Source organism: Odontesthes bonariensis, chromosome 18 (assembly GCF_027942865.1).
Source record: "Odontesthes bonariensis isolate fOdoBon6 chromosome 18, fOdoBon6.hap1, whole genome shotgun sequence".
In the NCBI taxonomy this organism is placed as follows: domain Eukaryota; kingdom Metazoa; phylum Chordata; class Actinopteri; order Atheriniformes; family Atherinopsidae; genus Odontesthes; species Odontesthes bonariensis.
In genome coordinates, this window is record NC_134523.1 from 22,225,734 (window position 1) to 22,239,581 (window position 13,848).

Here is a 13,848-nt window from a genome sequence, read left to right on the forward strand (position 1 = left end):
TCTTTGTGAGACCACAAATTGCAGACTTCCCTCCAGGATTTGGCGTAGAAACACCAAATTCCACCATCAAAAACTCTTTTATAGACATAAAACTAAAAAGATGTACATTAACAACCGTCTAACATCAGACACATGACTCTTCCTATTTTTCTTTTTTTTTAGTGGTGATGTGTTGCTTCCAAGAAAGGCGTAATTCTATGTTATGTCCCTTTCCTCCTTTTTACAATTTGAAGGTGCTCTTTGGAGAAAGAAATAGTTTAAAATATCAAATGTTCAACTACAGATATTGATAGAATTATAAAAAGTGATACCTAATGCCATTAGATTAAAAACAATGCCCGTGTACTATGAAGCTGAGATGTACAGCTCAGATCCTTTAAGGAAAGACAGCATTTTTACTGTAATACCACTTTGTACCACCAGATGGCTCATCAGTCACCACAGTGTTCAGTCTCCACGCCAGCAGATATAAGAAGAAGATAAGGATGAAGCAGCAGTGGACACTGGCAGTGGCATTGTGCAAAACTGGTATTGAACAGGAGCAGACAATTTATAATGAAAAAGACTAATTACACCAATGGCTGTGGCTCCTGGCAAGCCAACATTATGTTAGCCTCCAAACCAAGAAACTGGAATAGAAACATGCACCTCATCTGGTAAAACTCTGCCTACTCGCGGTGATCATTTTAAAGACCAAAGCTATTCACCTTTAAAGTCCTCATTAGCCCACACTAAAAACACTACAGCTGTGACGTCAGTTAAGTCCGTCCGGGTTTAGTGATTAGGCCTTAGAGTGGAGATTGGGATCAGGCTATTTTCTCTGGTGTGACAGCCCTCACAGGGTTCTTCATCTCTTTGTAGCCTTAAGTCTGGCTTCCATACCACTTCGGAGGTGCCTTTGAGTGTGTGCAAGAAGCTGCCAGGATAGTCTGTTGCATCATTCAACTATCTGAGGGCTAGAATATTCAAAGCTGCTTCAAAAGGTTTTTTTTTTTTTATAACTTTGGGTTCCATTGGTGACATAAATATTTGAGTCCTGTGTGTACAGTACACAGCATTAGCTGGCCCTGCATACTCTTTTAATAATCCTCACTCATGCCTGTTGAAAAGGCCTGAAGCAATACTTGTAAACTCTTACATTTGCAGGGGTATCAAGGAAATCTACACCATCTTAAATCTTTGCTTCTTTTCTCGACATACAGTAATTCCTGTGAGTCTGTGAGGCTTAATGTAAGTTTTACTTCACGCTGCTTTAGGCCTTATTAGACCCCGAGCACACAAAACAAATGGAAAATCTTCTAACTCTGAACTGCAATCCTATGTTTCATTGTAAAAGACCATGCATTGCTATTATTTTCACTCATTTGGCTGAATTACAGGGTAATAATTAGCTTATGAAAAATGCTAATCCAGCCTTTTGCAACAAATTAAGTCGACAAAGATATATAATTAATGCAATCTAGATTTTTCATTCATACGGGAGTTGTGTTAAATAATATCTTGATGTGAGAAAATGTTTTTTTGCCGCATACTGACCTCATGAGCTGGTTGTACTTGGCCAGCCGCTCGGATCTGCAGGGGGCACCAGTCTTAATCTGAAACAGAGAGCAGAGAATCAATAACCTGTGGACAGCAAGGCTACAAAGATCAGAAAGACGTGAGGAGTATACTAATGTAAGAATCACAGGTTTAAAAAAATTCTGTAGATCTTGTTAAGTTTTGCTAAAGTAAAGGTTGAGATATGTTATGTAGAGGCTGCATGACGACAGGTCGTAGATCACTCTGCATGTGATTAGTGCAATTAACTACGTATTAACTGTAGTCAGTTTATTATGGTCAATACTTTCGTGTTTTAAAGGGATAGTTCGGGATATTTGACATTAATCTGTATGGCATCGCCATAACCAGTGTCGTGCATTCAAACTGACTTACCCCCGACAGTGTCCTGTGAGCCGAGTTCTTGTCCAGTGTTGGTCAAGGCGAAAGTAGTCCGGCTTGTTTGCTGGGGTCAAGAAATTAGCGCGTTTTTCTTCCCAAAACAGTACGTGTGCTAAAGAGTGATTTATTTCATCACAAAAACCGAAGCCGGCAAAAGTCACACCTCGTTATCACTTGGGCCCTACTGTCTCTCATTGTGTATCAGTGCGCACGTCATTCTGACCGCGAGCTGTGCGCACGAGTCGATTCACTTTGTTTACTGCTCGGGAAGATGTCTGACTACGAGAGCGACGAGGAACATATTGACTTCCGTTCAGAGCCAAGGGGGTATCTTTATGAACCCGTTTATACTGAGGAGGAAGTTCGCCAAATGGACTTAGATCGGGCAGAAAGAGAGAGGGTGGACAGAGAAGTGATGGAAACAGAAGCTGGAGCCACTGCTGGAGCTGCGATACCCAGGGTGGCCGACAAATCCTGGTGCACTTGTTTGAAGTGCGAAGTAATGCAGACAGAGGTGGAATGTTACTGCTGCCACGAGTGGGATTTAGTTATGCCCCAGATACAAAACCTTTCCATAGATGAGGATGTCGGCGGGACAGCTGCTGCCTGCATCACAAATAACGGTGACTTCCCTGCACTCCTGAATGCAGGCGTCTGAGAACTTTTTTCCATGTTCCCAAGATCAACTGGAAGAGTGCCAGACCAGCTGGACCCGATGGCCAGTTGTCTGCAGAGTAAGACAGTGTTGAGCACTGCCAAAGAACAGAAAGACTCGTGCGCACAGCTCGCGGTCAGAATGACGTGCGCACTGATACACAATGAGAGACAGTATAGGGCCCATGTGATAACGAGGAGTGACTTTTGCCGGCTTCGGTTTTTGTGATGAAATAAATCACTCTTTAGCACACGTACTGTTTTGGGAAGAAAAACGCGCTAATTTCTTGACCCCAGCAAACAAGCCGGACTACTTTCGCCTTGACCAACACTGGACAAGAACTCGGCTCACAGGACACTGTCGGGGGTAAGTCAGTTTGAATGCACGAAACTGGTTATGGCGATGCCATACAGATTAATGTCAAATATCCCGAACTATCCCTTTAACTTAGGTTTTCTTGCGTTCATTTCCTCCAGATCTTCTGTGTTTAGTTAGTATTTCTCTTTTTCCATCTTCAGTATTCCAGTTAGTTTCATTTGCTAATAGTCTCGTCTTACTTTCTGATTTTGTGGTTTCTGTCTCAACTTTTCATTCCAGGATATTTTACTTCCTGCCTTTGTTTCTCAGTTACAAATTACCAGCTGTTTTGTGTTACTCATTACCTCCCTCTATATATTTTTCTTGGTTCCCTTCATTTTATGCCAAATCATTGTCTAACTTCCAGTCCTGAATCTTAATTTGTTCACATCTGTGTTTTTGTTATTTTTTTATTTCCTTCCCCCTTGTGATTTTTTTTCATGGCTTACTTTTATTACTTGATTTACTTTGAATAAAACTACAGAGACTCATCCCATGCCTTCTTCCTGTGTATACATTTATATCTTTTTTACATCAAAACCATACACTTTTGACAGCAGATTGGTCAATGTTAAATAATTCAGTAGGAGAAACAAACCAAATGAGATCAATAAGATTACTTTTACTCTCTCTGGTGCATAGCGACTCCAAAAGAAGATCAGCTCTGAGTTCTTTGTGTCAGTGAATAAAGACTGTTCAAACACAGCCAATCCTACCAATTCAAACTTCATGAAAAAATGAAGCTATTCAGCTAGATATCTTTTAAACGTTTGACCTTTTAAATCTTTGTTTAGGAGCAAACAACTTTAAGGTCCCAATCAAAGCACACAGTATCTTTCCCGCTGTGTGTTTAAATATTGGCTTTTCTTTTCCGTCTTTCTGGCCGTTTGTTCATGTTAGGTGTTATGAGTCCCCTAAATTCTGTCTTCAGTGAGCCAATTTACAGATTTTACAGTTTATTCAGTGGATTTACTGTGATTATAGATATATTGCACATTGAAGTTATTTAACAAAATAATTGTACAAGTGAATAATAGTAAGTGAACAGGAGTTTTTAAAAGTTATTATTCTGTCTAAATTCTCACATGTTTAAACCAGCTTACAATAATTTACAGCGTAGGACACATTATCCTTCAGGATAAGAGTCGATCCCCAAATTTATTCAAGAATCCATTACAATACATACCATCGGTAATGAATATTTACGTGGATATTTGTGTGTGTACCTGTCCAGTGCAGAGTCCCACCACCAGGTCGGCAATAAAGGTGTCCTCCGTCTCTCCTGAGCGATGGCTGACCATCACACCCCATCCATTCGCCTGAGCCAGCTTACACCTGAGAGACAGAGTCAAACTTTCTAGCAATGACTCCTTTAAAACATCACTCACCTTTTCATTTGATAAAAAATATTAATTGTATTTTATAACCCATCAACTACGTCCACATTTTGCTTGAAGCAAACCTGCTTGAAGCCATCAAACTAAAGTCAAGAAGACAAACAATAAAAGCGAAGGCAGCTGCTGTGAAGACCTGGAGAGGCATCGCAAAAAAGGAAACTCTTTTGATGATATGAATAACTACAGCCTTGAAAGTCCTTGAAACCCATATGCATGATGGAACTGTAACTTGATAATATTATTTTGTGTAGCTAAAATAACAAAAATGTGTCATTGTCAGAATATTTCCAGGATTAACTGCAAAATGGAATTAAATTCAAAGGCAGAGGTTTACAAATTCATCTTCTCTCTACACTCATGACAGCAGTGTTGCATATATCACCCTCTTTATTGGACAAGTGCATTAATCTGATTATAATTCATTTGTACCCGCAGGTCATTTGACAAGTAAACAACGTGAAAATTAAGACGTGCGTTGATGCTTCCGGGTTCCTATGATTCTCGCTCAGCCAGCTGGGCTATTAAATAAATCAGATTAATGATGCAAGACAATTTTCATGAGATGGATGCAGTGCATCACATATACTGTCAGTTTCTATAATTTTATCTTTCTCACCCCCCTATCTCTCCTGCTGCTGTAAAACAGCAACGCACTCATGACTGATGGCATCATAACCCTGAGTGGCAATTTACTGAGTCTGAGATTGATGGCACACAGGTCCAGGAGTGGTTTTTATATCATTTCCACAAAATCAATAACTATAAGTTTAAAGTAGCCAACAATCCCACCCAGCTGCATCAGTACATGTAACAGAGAGTAAATCTTCAGACTATGAACCTCTTGTCACTTCCTGTTCTCATCCTCTGTGTTCTCACCTCATCTGTGGCACAAGGTCAACATGGCCGACAGGAAACAACTCATGTGACTGACAACATTGTGTGTGTGTGTGTGTGTGTGTGTGTGTGTGTTTCCATATGTGTGACCGATAGCAAGACAAGATGAAAAACCTTGTTTGGCAAGCTCAAGGACCTGAAGTTATATGCCTCCATGTTAGTTCCTATTTCTTTCAGACAAGAGTGCACCAAGGTCATGTGGCTCAGATCTGTTCCCAAGCACAGAGAATTTACCCAACATCAATACTTGTCACGCTCTATATATGAATAGATCATTTTATCATCCAGATTGTCTCAGGAAAAACAAAAAGGTGCATTCAAAGCAGAGAGAATTGGCCAAATTTGACCAAAGAATCCGCAGTCAGCATTAAATTGCTAATTCAATTTAAATACTCTTTCTTTTAACTTCCTGAGATGCCAATGCACCAAGATAAGACTCAAAAAGAATTATGAGTGTACCTTTTCACAGCAAATCTCTGGTGAGAACCAATAGAACATTGTGGTAAAATATTGCACATTTGTTACAATTTAAATACAAAAGTAGGGAGCTGTACTTTAACAATATAAGTAATACTCATACATGAACTCAAAAGAAATGCTAGGCCTTCGTCATCGTCAATTTTTACCCATTTCAGATAAGTATTGTATTAGTTTGAAACAAAGCAAACATACGCCTGTATGGCTTCGGTGACAGATCCGATCTGGTTGACTTTGAGCAGCAGGCAGTTGCAGGCTCGCTCCTCAGCAGCTTTCTCTATCCTCTTGGGGTTGGTTACCGTCAGATCATCCCCGACAACCTGGATCCCGACCTGAGCCGTGAGACGGGACCAGGCCTCCCAGTCGTCCTGGTCAAATGGGTCCTCAATGGACACCACTGGGAAATAAAAGGAAGAAAAGCTATCACCTCATCCCCGGTATCGATTAATCTTTGATCTTTTGTGACATTTATTAATTTATCCTCAATATAAATTAAGATACTGCTCAAAACCCAATACCACAGAGACCCACAAAGAACTGCATTTCAGCCCAACATTGGTATGGATAAATGTAGATATTAAATCAACAAAAGAAACAAAAATGTTGCACCTGGGTAGTTGTTGACAAAGCCCTGGTAAATGTCAGCCAGCTCTTCTGCGGTGATGTGTCGCTGTGGATCTGGTGGGGATTTGAAGTCCAGGTCATATTTGCCCTCACGATAAAACTCTGAGGCGGCCACGTCCATCCCAACCACCACCTTATCCGTGAAGCCTGCCTTTTCTATGGCCGTCTGCAGCAGTTCCAGGGCTGAGAGGAGCATTGAGGGGGAAGAAATAGTCCACGAAAAACACGAAAAGATAAAGTAAGAAATGTGGTTAGGAACTAGTGGATTCAACTTGGCTGTGGCTCTGCAGTACACAGCTTGGAGATAATTACTGACACTCTCTTTCTCACCCTCACTGTTCTCCAGGATGTTGGGAGCAAATCCTCCCTCGTCCCCTACGTTGATGGCGTCCTGGCCGTATTTCTCGTGAATCACCCCCTTCAGTGTGTGGTAAAGCTCGGATCCTATCCTCAACGCTTCCCTGAAAGATGAAGGAAACGGTGGATGTGAAAGAGGAGTTGGAGATAGCATTGGGGACTTTACAAAGTTCAAAGTAGGTCATAATCTACGGACATGCATTTAAATTAGGGATGTACAGATATATCAGCCTAACAATATTCAGCTTGTTGAGTGCAATCATCCCATCAGCAAAAAGGATAACAAACTGATGGCAATGGCTGATGTTTATCTGATGTCACATTGACTTTGCCCTGAAACTGACAGCATTAGCCTGCAGCTGCAGATTCAGCAAATATCCTAATTCCATAGCAGTCAATTTATTTTTCACAAGAACATTTTGTTTGGCCAATCAAGTGCTAAAAAGTCATTCAGTGAATAATAGCTTAACAGGCTAAAAACACGTGAAAGGTTCTTATAAAAGTTGGTTCATAGAGTAAATTAATTTGTGCTCATTTAAAGATAGTGTGGTGCTGGCCTGAAATGCTGTTTTGTTACTGTTTATAATGCATGTCTGATTATTTCAATAACATTAAAGTATGAAAAAAATTGCCAATAGCCATCTGTATTGGTTATTGGCTAAATGATTATTTCCAAAATCTGTATCGACCCACAGTTGGTGCATCGCCAATTAAAATGTATTCAAACATCTCAAATCTAAACATAACTAACATAGGATTCATATAACATGGTTTCATATAAATAACATAGCTTCATGTAACTGGTGGTGAGTGACTGAAATAAAGAGGTAATGTAATTTAATTACATTAAAATTTACAAATTACAAACTTACAAATTAATGTAAGTTTTAATGTATTTGTCTGTGAGTCTTGTAAAGTGGAACTCTTACTTGAAAGACTCTGCCCCAACAGGCAGAACCATAAACTCCTGCATGGCCAGTTTGTTTCCTGCATGAGATCCTCCATTTATCACATTAAAGGCCTGAAGAGGGTAGAAGAAACGCATTAAGAAAATTAGGAAAAATGGAAAAGGAATGGGTTAGAAATTATAATTAGAAAACATCACAGCCCTGACAATGATAATTCTTTATCATCCTGTAGTTAAAACACACAAAAGGGTTTGTTTCTATGTTTGACTTAATCAAGACACCAAATAATCCAAAAAATGTTGTTTACAGAAGTAAAAATCTTGCTGGCAGTATGCAGATGTAATTTTTTATGTTCTCTAAAAATGGCAAAAGAGACTGTTCAGCAAGTTTGTGACTGAAATGAGAAAAAAATAACATTGCAAGATTTAACAGAAACGTATGCTGTCGAATATTCTTCTCGTTTGATGTAATGCGGTTAAATGCGAGGCTTACAGGAACTGGCAGCACCAACTCTGTGTTTCCAGCCAGGTCAGCTATGTGGCGGTACAGGGGGACATCTTTCTCTGCTGCTCCGGCCTTACAGATGGCTAGAGACACTCCAAGGATGGCATTAGCTCCAAACTGAGCTGTTTGACAGACCAGACATCAAGAAATCACAGGAGTTCATATAAAAAGTAACAATCAAAAGTAAATGCTTTTCATGCTTATGTTGCTAGGATGATTTAGTGCTTTATTTTGGCAGTTTTTTTGTATTACTCAGTGTGTTTTTATAATTATTGCATGCATACAAAATAAAAGTGATATATAAATGTGCAATATTATATTCTAATCATTTGATACAACTTTCTTTTGATTTTTCTTGACTTTTCGCTCATTCAGTATTGATGATAATCAGACTCACGACAAAACCCGCCGGCTCGCAGCAGCTTGCTTACTCTTCCCAGATCCTGTTCAGTGGGTACAACTAGCACCCCACTTGTAAACTTTTCCTTGTAGAGTGTGCTATATTCTCATTTAATCCCTTCCACATTGTGCAGACAAATAGGCTGTAAAGCCCCACACAATCGAGAAGAGTCTAACGACCGACCTCAGGCCTGCTTTCTGAGCCAGTCGGGTTTGCTAAGGAGGAGACAGCTTCCAACCCGCTGGTTTTTAGTGATTTTGTCTTAGCAGTCTTTCAAAATCTGTTTCTGAAAATATTTAAGTGAAAATAAGTAAGTCATGTGGTGTTTAATATTCCATCCATAATCAGGCCAACATAACCTCTTAAAAATTTGCTCTGCCTTTTGTAAGACAAGCGCACTTCTTCCAGTCATTATTACACTCACTGGACTAAACTAACCCCACACATCATAGTATAACCATGCACATAGATGTCAGAAATATAAAAATAAACATTTATAGCTTGTAAGATGACATTACAAACATTAAAAATTTAAATGTATATTTCTTAAAAATATGAATAGCCTACACTATAGATTTAAATGAGGGAGGGTCAAAATTAAACAACCCAGTACTTATGTTATTTACATCTTAATGTGTTAGTTAACTTACAAGGAAAGCTTCACAGCTTTATATTGCCTTACAGTTTTCAAGATTTACAATATAATTGTTGTTCAATAAAGGTAAAAGAAATAAAGACAGAAATAGAACGGTATTACGATAAGCATGGATGGCGGATTTTGCTCAGGAGACAACTTGTAACATAAAAACATTTAATGGACACGTTAGCGAGGTTAAAAACTAGATTTAAACCAGACTTAAATGTCTGATAGAATTTAAGCATTTTGTAACCGTCATACACTTTTATTTTCAAAATAAATTCAGAGTTAATTTATCATTTAAAGGTGCACTGTGAAGACTCGCGACGTCTGGTCTCACAAACTGAATACTTCCATCTACCCCCAAATGCCACAGAAAACATTTGTCTCTCTTTAATTGCTTTTTGGTTTGTCCCTAAAGTATCCTTTTTCTTTAACACTGAAACACAAAGTTTGAAATCAGAATATTGGTATTTTATCATTATTGTGAATTTTTCCATCATAGGTTTAAAAGCAAGTGATGCTTGATATTCTTTCACCAGTCCAGATTTGTTATAGAACGCAGAATATTTATTATCATTAGATTGTAAGTACTCACATCCTTAATTAGTAGCTCTAGTCCATTAGACAGCCTGAATCTTTTCTGTTCCTGACACGTTAGAAAGTAAGTTACAACAAATCTGTGTAATTGTAAAATGGAGGTTTAAAGAAACAGAAAAATATAGATCAATGCCTTCTCGGTTTACCATCCAGATGCAATTATTTGGTTGTACAGGTTGTTTATCGTGCTGCCTGAATTGATTAGTTTACATGATGGTAGATTAAAATAAATCAAAAGTGCCTTTATTCATTAAAGAAGTGAGTTTGTGTTGGTGCCAAAGCCTGTTTGGAACAGCAATCGGCTCCTTCTGTCTTGTTACACTCGGTATTTATGCCTCCTCGCTCCTCAAAGCACTCTGTGAGAAACGAGCCTTTGGTAAAATCATCTTTTGAAATATGTGTGAGCTGCCGGAACGAGAAGCTGGCCGACAGACTCGCCTGATGTAGTGTTAGTCACCGGGACTGCTTCCATCATGTGTTGACTCACATTTGTTTTCTGTGCCATCCATCTCGATCATCGTGTTGTCCAACTGCTCCTGCTCCACCACACTGATGCCCTGCAGACACACAAGGACAGAAAATGACATTAAATCACAACATACTTGAGTCAGATGTCCTTTCAAAAGCACATATAATCTATGAAAAATAACATCTACAAAACATATAATACCAATTTCTGGCTTTGCGTTGTCAATGTAAAACCAAGTTTAAAAGATACTTTAAATGGCTAAGGTTACCATTGTTTTAAATTGCCTTTATTAATCCCAATTTATAAGTAACTTTTAATCAAATTAAACATGTCAGATCTTTATACTTAGTAACTGGACATTAAAGCCACTTTTGTTAGTAATTCATTTGTACAGTCGCTTTGTTTTCTAAATTTACACAAATATGATCACACCATTCAGGTCTTAGTTAAATTTTCATGGCATCCATTTAAATTTTTCCCTGACAAGATCAACTTTGTTTTTCAGACTTCAACAAAAAGAGAAAAATGAGTACAATTTAGTTTTTAAACTCTAAACTGCAAGGCAATGCCACTCAGTCCACTTAACATGATGTCTTGCATTTGCTTTGGAGTTGTAACTTCCATTTCTATTGTTAACTTTTAAAACTCTTACAAGATCTTCAAGGAACACAAGCCTGGTGCATCATTGCATCTTGAGCAGTATCTATCGTTATGTTTTTTATTTCTGTTAACAGTTTCTTGTTGTAATCAGCCCATCCGAAGGTGTCCTTCACATCCTCAGTAAACTGTTACCGTTATTTGGCTTTTGTCATAGACATTACAGCTACTGTTTTTTTTAGGTTAAGGCAGCAAAAGTACTAAGTTAGATTCTATTTAGATGTGTGAAATTAACTCCACTTCTTCACATCTTTAAGTGGTGGTGGAACGCAGTGTGTTGAAATTAAATGATGGCACAATAGAACTGATCAAGCTTAATTTCCTCCGTCTTCAGTGTAGCTGTGCTGACTTCATGCCTGTCTGTCAGACTAATCTGTTACCATGGTGATATCAGCTTCTGAAAAATGACCAAATTTATTCAGTCAGAGAGCAGAAGTCAAGTTCTGTTGTCCTTTTCCAGGAAAGCCGGAGCTGCCCGAACTACTAATTTTCCTCATGATGACATAATATAACAACAACTAAGCAAACAGCATTTTAAATCAAAGGTAACAGTGACCTAAAAAGCGCTTGATAATTTGGAAATGAAAGTGTTTCCACAAAAAAAAAAATCCTCCAATATTTTTTTTTTGTCTTTTTTGTTCCTCAATGAAACAAGGAATCTGTGTCCAGCACGATGAGCGACTGTTTTGTTTCCATGGTGCTCCAACAAAATGTGCTGTGAAAAAGATTGTTTATTTCATTAGTTTTTGTGAGATCACTTAACATTTACACTTCCTGTTTTCAGTTCAGATAAGTTAAAAAAAAAAAAAAAAGAAAAAAAAAGTATTTGTCTGCTTATCTGGAATACTTTCTATTTATAAATGATTCAAATGGATAAACACACTCCACTGACCCTTTTGTGTGTGTTCTGACCCTCCAAGAGTTGGAGAGGGGGGGGGGACTGTCCATTATCTCAGAGTGATAACTGATCAGTAAACATCCACTTCACTTTGCACATTTAAATCAAGTTTCCAGTCTCATTCTAGATGAAAGTGCATCACAGACTTTATATAAAACATTTACCATCATTAAAAATCCACAATCCAAATTACACTAGCTGACCGATGCATCTGTCTGTTGTGCTGTGTCATGGTGTTCAGGATCTCAGAGCCTAATGCCTGTTTTTCTCTGTCTGACTCATCAGGAAGTTTCTCCAGAAATGATCTGCCACTGAACAAAATTACCCATTTTCAGTGCTGCAAATATCTGAAATATTCTTAAATACTTTTCTCTCAGTCACACGTTATCATCTTCACACCAACAGAAACCTCACTTCCCTCTACTGTCGCTGATAACTCAGTGGACCCAGTATCTCATTCTCATGGCTTTCAATCAGCTCATCCAGATGTACTCCATATTAATGGATCGAATCAGGTGCAGTGACACATCAGGATGTTTCGATCATATTTCAAGTCTAAACTGGACATTTTCAGCCTCAGTAAGCTGATTTTTTCCTACAATGTGGAAATAAAAACAATGTCCCTGCTGTCACAAGTAGGTGTTAGTGTTGTTTCTTATCAATCCTGAATGCAGAAAAGTAGGAATCGTTGAACAAAGTCAAGCATACATAAACTTACAGCTTCCTTATTGTTCTGTACAAGTTGTAGCCAGACCTGAACAGCTCTGTCCAGACCAGCAATGGATATGCAAAGTGTGCAATTGAATGATTGTTAAAACAAATGTAAAACTTGTATTTTTGACTTACAGAAGCTATAAGGGCTGGACCCAGAGTGTCATTGATGTGCCCAACAGCCGTCAAAACACCTGAGGAAAGAAAAGAGGGAGACAGTTTGGAAAACAAAGCAAAAGTATCTTAACAACTGCAGAGGAAATAAAGTTTCAAGGATTGAGGCAGAAATGGAGTAGCTTTAAATCTGCTGTCCTAAAACTGAATCAAAAGTTTATGTAGAAATTAAAATCATTCTTACAGCCAGGTGATTTCTTACTTGAAATATCTCATTCTTCCATATCACCACACAAGAACTTTCCAAAAATGCCGGACTGGAAATAATGCCTTGAAAGGGCTTAGATGTAATTCTATACCTTTGTCTCATTAATATGCACAGATTATTGCATTTATTCTATGATGCATTATTATGTGTTTCAAATGATGAATATCTTTCCAAGTAACAAGCTCTAATGAACCCAATGCTGGCTGACAGGATCAGCAGATTGTTTGGAGGTTTACACCAACTGTCTTTCTGACTATGTTTAAATCTCTCTGCTCAAAAATGTCTTAACGCAGCTCTCATTGAATACCATAATGCATGGATTTCCATTTGATTTGTTTTCATACCTTTGCCCTTGAAGCGGCTCTTGTCCCCATCTCGGAGCTCCAGAGCCTCATATATCCCTGTAGATGCTCCACTGGGCACTGCAGCCCTAAACAGACCTAAAAGACACACACCGACATAATCAGGTTAAATGCAGGGAATAATGGTTCACACAGAATTGTTTCCATATGTTGATTGTTTCATCTAAATAGTGCTTACGGTTGCCAAAGACCTGTTTTCAATGTCCCTTTTTCAGCATTTTTTGTTTTCAATTCAGCTTAAGTTCTGCTCTTTCTTTTAGCTTAAATTAGTTGATCTGGGCAGAGGAGAAATGTTGGACACTTGGTGCCAGAAACAGTAAGAATTTAAAGCATTGTTTCTGTTGAACTGCCTAGCTTTCCCCCAATGCTTTCTGAAAACTTTCTAATAACACAAGTGAGTGGACGTCCTTGTGATGAGGATCACGCTTCTCTTCCCCTGATATCTGCAGTCAGGCTCACTGGTTGTCACCTTTCTCTGTGTGAAGGTCCACTTCCACAGTAGGGTTTCCCCGGGAGTCCAAAATCTCCCTGGCAACGATGCTGACGATCGACATCCTGAGAGACACGAAGAGGAAAAGAGGCTATAGCTGACCTTGTCATCAATCTCTCAAACTGTATCTA

At 38.6% G+C, this 13,848-nt stretch overlaps 1 protein-coding gene across 1 annotated transcript in view; it reads right to left on the reverse strand.

Annotated features, from left to right (window-relative positions):
* Window positions 1-13,848, reverse strand: part of LOC142367821 (gamma-enolase-like) — a 29,340-nt gene that overhangs the window by 1,766 nt on the left and 13,726 nt on the right. The window contains exons 2-12 of the mRNA XM_075449842.1: window positions 13,697-13,782; window positions 13,210-13,305; window positions 12,619-12,677; window positions 10,236-10,305; window positions 8,100-8,233; window positions 7,629-7,720; window positions 6,673-6,803; window positions 6,328-6,525; window positions 5,914-6,115; window positions 4,177-4,285; window positions 1,537-1,595 (exon numbers count right to left, since the gene is read on the reverse strand). Of these exons, the coding sequence (XP_075305957.1) occupies window positions 1,537-1,595; window positions 4,177-4,285; window positions 5,914-6,115; window positions 6,328-6,525; window positions 6,673-6,803; window positions 7,629-7,720; window positions 8,100-8,233; window positions 10,236-10,305; window positions 12,619-12,677; window positions 13,210-13,305; window positions 13,697-13,781 (1,235 nt within the window). The 5' untranslated portion in view covers window position 13,782. The remainder of the gene's footprint in view (window positions 1-1,536; window positions 1,596-4,176; window positions 4,286-5,913; window positions 6,116-6,327; window positions 6,526-6,672; window positions 6,804-7,628; window positions 7,721-8,099; window positions 8,234-10,235; window positions 10,306-12,618; window positions 12,678-13,209; window positions 13,306-13,696; window positions 13,783-13,848) is intronic.